This window comes from Bison bison, unplaced genomic scaffold (assembly GCF_000754665.1).
Source record: "Bison bison bison isolate TAMUID 2011002044 unplaced genomic scaffold, Bison_UMD1.0 scf7180017864289, whole genome shotgun sequence".
Taxonomy (NCBI): Eukaryota; Metazoa; Chordata; class Mammalia; order Artiodactyla; family Bovidae; genus Bison; species Bison bison.
In genome coordinates, this window is record NW_011494861.1 from 11,658,951 (window position 1) to 11,666,292 (window position 7,342).

At 61.5% G+C, this 7,342-nt stretch overlaps 2 protein-coding genes across 2 annotated transcripts in view; one reads left to right on the forward strand and one right to left on the reverse strand.

The window, feature by feature from the left end:
• The first annotated feature begins 786 nt into the window (after positions 1–786).
• Positions 787–6,669, forward strand: LOC104995955 (PGC-1 and ERR-induced regulator in muscle protein 1). The gene is made up of 4 exons (XM_010850028.1): positions 787–871; positions 1,810–4,296; positions 4,812–4,937; positions 5,200–6,669. Exons 2-4 carry the CDS (start codon positions 1,950–1,952, stop codon positions 5,313–5,315), a joined length of 2,589 nt encoding a protein of 862 aa, XP_010848330.1. The 5' UTR covers positions 787–871; positions 1,810–1,949; the 3' UTR covers positions 5,316–6,669.
• A 64-nt stretch (positions 6,670–6,733) lies between these two features.
• Positions 6,734–7,342, reverse strand: part of PLEKHN1 (pleckstrin homology domain containing, family N member 1) — an 8,185-nt gene continuing 7,576 nt past the window's right edge. Inside the window, exons 15-16 of the mRNA XM_010850027.1 lie at positions 6,954–7,342; positions 6,734–6,871 (exon numbers count right to left, since the gene is read on the reverse strand). Coding sequence (XP_010848329.1) covers positions 6,756–6,871; positions 6,954–7,342 — 505 coding nt within the window. The 3' untranslated portion in view covers positions 6,734–6,755. The remainder of the gene's footprint in view (positions 6,872–6,953) is intronic.

Sequence of the window (7,342 nt, forward strand, 5' to 3'; positions counted from 1 at the left end):
GGCACCTCTCTCAGGACGGACTCAGAGGGCTGGGCAGGGTGGTGCCTGCAAGGGGCTGTTGTTCCCAGAAGCCATGTCTCCTGCCCACTCCTCCTGGTGACCTGCGGGTGGCAGTACCAGACCCCCGTTCCTGGAGGGACAGCCTGCTTGCCACCCCCATCTTGGGCTTTGCCTGCAGGAGCCTAGGTCAGGAGAGATGCTGGCAGGAGTGACTGGCTCTCCCCGACCGCTTGCAACCACTCCCATGTGGGTGTTCTACTGAGAGCCCAACCGGGCAGGTTCACGACATTGCCAGGGGACGGGCCACACCAGAGGGCAAGCCCTGACCCAGGTCAGCGGTGGCCATGTCCAAATGACCTCTAGGAACATTCCAGGACCCTCATTTCGGGGTTCATCACTTTCTCACTCCCTCTGTTCCCCAAAGGCATCAGGGTAAAGCCCTAAGACCCAGAAGCATTTGGATTGGTCTTGGGGGGCTGCCAGCAGGTGAAGAAGCAGGAGGAGCAGGGGTCTGAATTTTCACAGTGGGTGGGGCCACTTTAGGAGGAGAGAGCAGCCTTCAGCCAAGATGAACTGCAGAGTGGCCTTCAGTTTGGGAAAGGGAGGCCCCTGCGGGCAAGACTGTTGGTCAGCATTCTCCGACCAGCATTTGACCTGACCAGGAAGGCATCCCTCACGTAGCTGGAAGCCCCTCAAATGCCATCTATTTGTGGCCTGGACTATGCTGCCTGGCAGGAGACATGTGACCATGAAGCTGTGGTATTTTTGGCAATGGGGGTGGGGCCTGTGTGGTGAGCCCTGCACCATGCCGCTCTGGGACAGGCAGCTCGGACGCCCAGCTCCGCTGCCCCGGCTGGCTGTGGGGTCCCAGGTACAGTACTGTCAGCCCCTCATTCCCACCCTAAGGGGTCCCAAAGGGGACAGCCCCTACAGGGGGCTTCCCTAGGACCAGAGAGGAGGACAAGGGGCAACGGGTCAGGAAGCCATGGTGCCTGGTCTCAAGGCACCTCCATCGCAGGACTGTTCTGGCCAATAGCCTCCCACTCCCTGGGTCCAGCGGTACCTGACCAAGGGCCAAAGGGCACCCCCCCATCGGGGGCTGAGAGGTTAGGGGCTCCCAACCAAGAAGGGTTGCCTTGGTTCAGTGAGACGCAGGGAGGAGGGCTTTGTCAGCTGGGCAGGTCTGGGTCAGGGGCACAGACTCTGACGGTGGCCCTAGGGGGCTGGTGGGAACCAGGAGGCTCATTCTGTTCTGGGACCTCCTGCCCAGGCAGGGGCAGAGCCAGGCTCTCCCTGATGAACCCTGAGTGGGGTCTGGCAGCACTGGTGTGACCTTGGTAGGCTCAGAAGAAGCCCGGCAGCCTGTCCCAGCCAAGGCTGGTGGAAGGTCATCCCTAAAGACTGGTCACCTGCTGGACACCACGGCCCTTCCCCCCGTGGCCAGCTGCCACCTGGGGCACATTGGGACACTCCAGAACTATCACTCAGGTGAACTGAACCCTAGTGGGTGGTCCTTGAAATGGGCTTTGCTGTGTCGAGTTGGCCTTTGTACTAGCAGCTCTGCAGGAAAGCTGGAGGCTGCCTCAGCTGAACAGAAAAAACACACCTTGAGGAGGGAAACTTCTCCTGGGGGTGAGGAGCCCTGTGTTTTAGTGAACTTCACTGGCTCGAATGCAGGATTGTAGCAACATGTCCTTTTAATGTTACCATTTGCGCTCAATTGGGAAGCAGGGAAGGCAGGAGTTTTGGATGCTCCAACTCCAGGAAGCCGCACAACTTCTCTCTGGACTCTGTTCTGCTCTCTTTCAGGACAGAAATGGAGGGCTGGCCTCTGGGCCAGGGAAACCCAAGGGGGCAGGTGGGGTGGTGGCAGTGAGTGCGGGCCGGGGCCCCAGGCCTGGGTCTGTGAAGAACCTGGTCTGTGGCTCATGTGCCTCTGCTGACCCAGAATGGAGAACTTCCAGTACAGCGTCCAGCTGAGCGACCAGGACTGGGCTGAGTTCTCAGCCGCTGCCGAAGAGTGTGGCCTCCTGCAGGCCGGCCTGGCCTCTGGGGATGAACCCTTGTCTAGCGACACTGACCAAAGGGACAGCAGTGGCAGCAGCCCCCCAGGACCCTCACCCTTTCTCGAGGGGCAACTGACTCCTGGAGGAAGTAGCTGGCCCAGCTTTGAGGAGGAGGACAAGGCCGCCACCCGGCAGCTGGTCAGCAGGTCTTGGCATGAACCCATGCTGGCCCCAGAGGCGTGTCAGCAGACGCCCAGCACGTCCGCACAGTCAGAAGCTCGGCTGTCCCTCAGCCCTGGTGCCACCCCTCTCGTCCAGGGCTCATCCCTCCCGGGGCCAGTGTCTTCCAGAGACGAGATGCAGAGGCTTCTGCGGGGGCCAGCCCCCCGGGGCCCTGCCCCTACTCCCGCTGGTGAGCCCGCTGGGAGTCCTGAGTCCCCTGGCCACAGTGCTGCCCCCCAGAGGTCCCCTGGCAGCCCTGGAGCCCCGCCAAGAAGCCCTGGCCGAAAGAAGAGGCGCACTGCAGGCACCAAAGCGGGTGGGCGTTCGGGCGGCCCAGGCCCTGCTCCCACCCAGCTGGACTCCCCACTGCTCACAGAGGCCAAACCTGAGGACAGCCTCGGCCCTGCTGGGTCCAGGGGGAAGGGTCTCCCAGCAGGAGCAGCAAAGCAGACAGCAGGAACTGGGCCAGAGTCCGCAGGAGCCCCCGAGCAGGTGGCCGGACAAGGGCCAGGTGTGGATCTGTCTACGCCTGTCCCTACTACTGAGCAGGGAACAGATCGACTTGGAATGAGCCCCAGAGCTGACCCATGCGCTGCGTCCACGTCTGACCCAGGGGCTCCTCTAGACGTCACGATTAAGTCAGATGTGGCTCTATCCACACCTGCCTCTGAACCTCAACCCGATGAGCCTCAGTCTACACCTGCCTTCAAGCCTCAACCTGATGAACCTCAGTCTACACCCGCCTTCAAGCCTCAACCCGATGAATCTCAGTCTACATCCGCCTTCAACGCTCAACCCAATGAGCCTCAGTCCACACCCACCTTCAGTCCTCAACCCGATGAGCCTCAGTCTACACCTGCCTTCAAGCCTCAACCTGATGAACCTCAGTCTACACCCGCCTTCAACGCTCAACCCAATGAGCCTCAGTCCACACCCGCCTTCAGTCCTCAACCCGATGAGCCTCAGTCTACACCTGCCTTCAAGCCTCAACCTGATGAACCTCAGTCTACACCCGCCTTCAACACTCAACCCAATGAGCCTCAGTCCACACCCACCTTCAAGCCTAGACTAGATGTGGACCAGCTTATGCCAGGCCCAGTGGTCCAGCCAGAGGTGGATTCATCTATGCCTGCCTCAAAGGCTGTACCATGCACAGCCCTGCCTCACCTTGTGCTCGAGGCTGGGTCTGATGTGGGTGTGTCTACACCACCTGCTCCCACACCCCAGGCTGGGCCTGACATGGTGGAAGCAGAGGTTGTTCCTGTGGCCAAGCTGGGTTTGAGCCCTGTTCGGTCTCTAGAGGGGCACCAACAGAACCCCAGAGGGGAGCCCTCAATAGATGCCCCTGGACACCACACTGGGGAGCCCCCTCTAGGCCCCATCCAAGCACCCAAGAAGAAGAAAGTGCGATTCTCCGTGGCCATGCCCAGCTCCGAAGAGCCAGGGTCAGGAGAGGTCTCAGGCCCACCCTCTCCGGCCACAGCCCCCAGGATGGCATCTGGGGGCCACAGAGGTTCTGGAGCCTGGGACTCTGTGGCAGTTGGGCCCCGGAGCCCCCAGCCTCGGATTCTGAAGCACCTGCCTCCCCCTGCCCCCTCTGCCTCCATGGGGCCAGGGTGCAGGAGCTGCTTTGCAGTGACCCTCCCGGAAGCCTATGACTTCTTCTTTTGTGACACCATTCAGGAGGAGGACGAAGAGGCTGAGGGGGCAGCAGAGGCTGCCCAGGCTCCAGCCGAAGTCCAGTGGCCGGATGTGTGTGAGTTCTTCTTCCAAGAGAGCCAAATCCAGAGGTCGAGGCACCAGGAGGGCCGCTCCCAGGCCCCACCCCTAAAGGCTGGGCCTGTGCCGGCCCCTCCACCTGGAGACCCCATGCCAATCTCCATCCCTGAGGCCTATGAACACTTCCTCGAGGAAGACAGGTCAGGGGGCACACTGGGGCCAGCCGCCCTTCTCCAGATGCAGGCCCCAGAGCCCTCCAGGTCAGTCCTCTGGGGAGTGGGAACTGGCGCCCCACCGGAGTCTAGCCCAGCCACAGTGGAACAGCTCACCCTGGCCATCAGGGAAGCAGGTGTGTGTTGCGGGGGCCTCCTGGTCTGTCTAGGACCTGGGAACACACTGTCCAGGGAGTTCAGCCAAGAGGGCCATCGGGGGAGGGACAGGCCAGGATCCTGGGTTGTGAGCTGGTGGGCGGGCCTCAGGGGTGATCTGCTCAGGAAGGGCCCCTCCCCCTGCCTCCTCCCCGACTCCCAGGAGACAGTCCAGGTGGGGCAGCCCCAGCCAGGCAGGGGGTGGCTCCACAGTGGCTGTCACCTTGTGTTCAGCCCCAGACAACTTGGGGCATCCCCAGCTCAGTCTGCACTGCCTGCAGGTAAGGCTCACATTCCCTCTAGAAGATATTTTACAAACCAGGAAACAGTGCCCCGGATGCACTCGCCCAAGTCGGCCTGACTCAACTATGCCACACGCTACCCTGGGTCTTGGGACAGAGGTGTCATAGGAAGGACGTGACTCAGGATAGATGTGACCAGGGCAGGTGTGTCTGAGTCAGGCAGCAGGAGCTCAGGCCATGCTTCTCTTCCCCAGTGGCACCCGGGGGTCCCCTCACCTCGTTCACCTTCAGCCAGAAAGACATGTGCATGGTGTTCGTAGCCTTTGCTACCTGGGCTGTGAGAACGTCAGACCTGCATGCCCCAGATGCCTGGAAGACAGGTTTGTGGGGCCGGGGTGGGGTGGGCTGGTGTTCAGAAGTCCAGTGGAGGGGGAGTGGTGTCCAGTCCCAGCTTCTGGGCTAGCAGGGATGAGAGGCCCATGTGGAGGTGTGGGTTTCTCTGCTGACTGATTTCCTGCGTTGCAGACCTACCCTCTCTCTGCCAGCCTGCCCTTGTCCTTTGAGAGTCAGCCTGTGTGGATGGAAGGTGGTGACAAGGCCAGAACAGAGCCGGCACTCAGGAGGTCTGTGCTTCTCTTGCAGTTCTGCTGGCCAACATTGGCACCATCTCTGCCATCCGATATTTCCGCCGGCAGGTGGAGCGGGGGCGCCACAGCCGCAGTCGCAGCCCCAGCCCCAGCTCCAGCCCCAGCCCCTAGGACCCAGGCTTGGCCCAGGAAGACGCAGGACAAGGAAATGTCCACAGGTGCTCAGGACAAGGCGCTGCCCTCAGGCCTTGCCCTCTGACTCTTTGTGTTCTGCAGTGTCCAAGAAGGAGACTGCGTCCTTGGTCCCGGCTCCCCTGGACTCCACTGAGGGTCTGACCAGTGGCCGAGGCCAAGGCTGTGCTCCACACTGGGGAGCGGGGAGATTCTGGAAGGCTGGGTAGGTAGGGACCGAGCAGGAAGCTGGTTAGTAAGGTGGCCAGGTTAGCAATAAAAAACACAGGTCGTCCAATGAAACTTGAATCTCAGACACTCAGGATGAGACCCACTTACACTAAGGAACTGTTTGTGGTTTATCTGAAACCGGAATTAACTGGAATCCTCATCCTATGTGGTTATGCTTCTGGAGGGAGGGCCACAACAGGGCAGTGGAAGTTAGAGGGGTTCAAGAGCAGCAGCGAGGCCCCAGCAGGAGATCGGGGCAGGGGGCAAGAGCAAGGAGGCAGAGGGCCTCGAGGCTGGAGGGTGGGCAGTGTCCCAGCCTCTGCCCTGTTTACAAGAGGCTGGACCGGTGGAGGCCTCTGAGGCTTCTCTGACCAAGGAACCCCAAAGGTCTGGTCAAGGCCTCCTTGGTTCCTGCCCGAGACGGTGAGCAGGTACCCAGAGGGGTAGGGGTCCGTAGGCAGGGCCTGGAGCCCGGCCTCTGGGGCGCCCTGGAGGGGCTGCAGAGATGGAAGGCAAGGGTATCGGGTGGAGGAACTGGACACCTGGCTTTGCCCAGGGCTGAGAGGAGCTGGAGATGGGACAGGAAAGTGGGCAGGGCGCAGGCAGTGGTGGAGCAAGGGGTGCTTGGGTGGGTGTCCAGCCCTGGAAGCAGCACATGCAGGGTCCCCAGGACGCAGGGGACTACTGGCTGCTGAGGACAGGACTCATGGACACACAGCACCAATAAAACCTCCTCTTTCCTTCCTGTTTGGTCTCTTGCCAGTTTCTCCCGACCAGTTCATCCCACTCACACACGCCCAGGCCACCCTCCTCCCTCTGCTCATCATGTCTCAGACCTCGCTGACCTCCGACTCTTGTGCTCTCTGGTTTCACATACTCTGGCCCTCGCTAACCTGACTTACTCAGCCCTCTGATCGTTATGCTTGTGCCATCCTCCTTCTCCCAGGTGAAGCCGCTGCCCCAAGTCCCCTCCCTCATTCCTTCCTGAGAGGCAGGCTGAGGTGTGGGCCCTCTGGGTGTCCAGTCACCTTGGCCAAGGTGTCCAGGGCCCAGGGTAACTCAGGGTTCTTGAGGCTCCCTCCACCTGCCAGGATCAGACCCGGTCTCGACACTGCCTGTGGCCCCACAGACAAGCCCCAGGTCCTGTTGCGGCCCCTCCTCCAGGGTCGATGCAGGCAGGTGGTCCCCAGCAGCAGCTGCTAGGGGCCATCAGATCCACTGGATGAGCCCCTGTTCAGGCTCTGGTGCTCCTCGAGGCCCCCGCCGCTGGGAAGGTGACAGAGCTTTGTCCTGGCTGCTGCCATAGCCCGGGCGGGGGACGCCATCTGGTGGGGAGAGCGGACATGCATGTGTCTTCAGGAGGTGACACCCCAAACTCTCCCAGAAAGGGGCAGGGCCCTCACTCACCTGAGGGAGGTGGTGAGGGGTCGGGCGAAGCTTCTTTCTCAGGGGAGACCTGGGGACCCCAACCACAGGTCTGAGAGGTGGGCCCCAGGAAAGGGAGCTTGGAGACCAGTCCACGAATCTGCCTGACCCCACCCCTTCCTTTTCCTCTTGGCCCCCTCCCTCCCCACTGCTCCCTTCCTGACACCAAGCCCAGTCCCTGGTTTCCACTCACCCCCCTCTTCCCCTGTTTCCATCTCTCCTGCTCCCTCAGGGTCCCAGAAGGCCCCACGTGATTTCCTCTCCCCAACAGAACCCCTTGCCCGGGGTGGGGGCTGATACTCACAAGCTGAGGGGAGTCTGGGGGCCGGGGCCCCCAGCCCTTGATGGAGGCACGATGGTGCCGAGAGGCT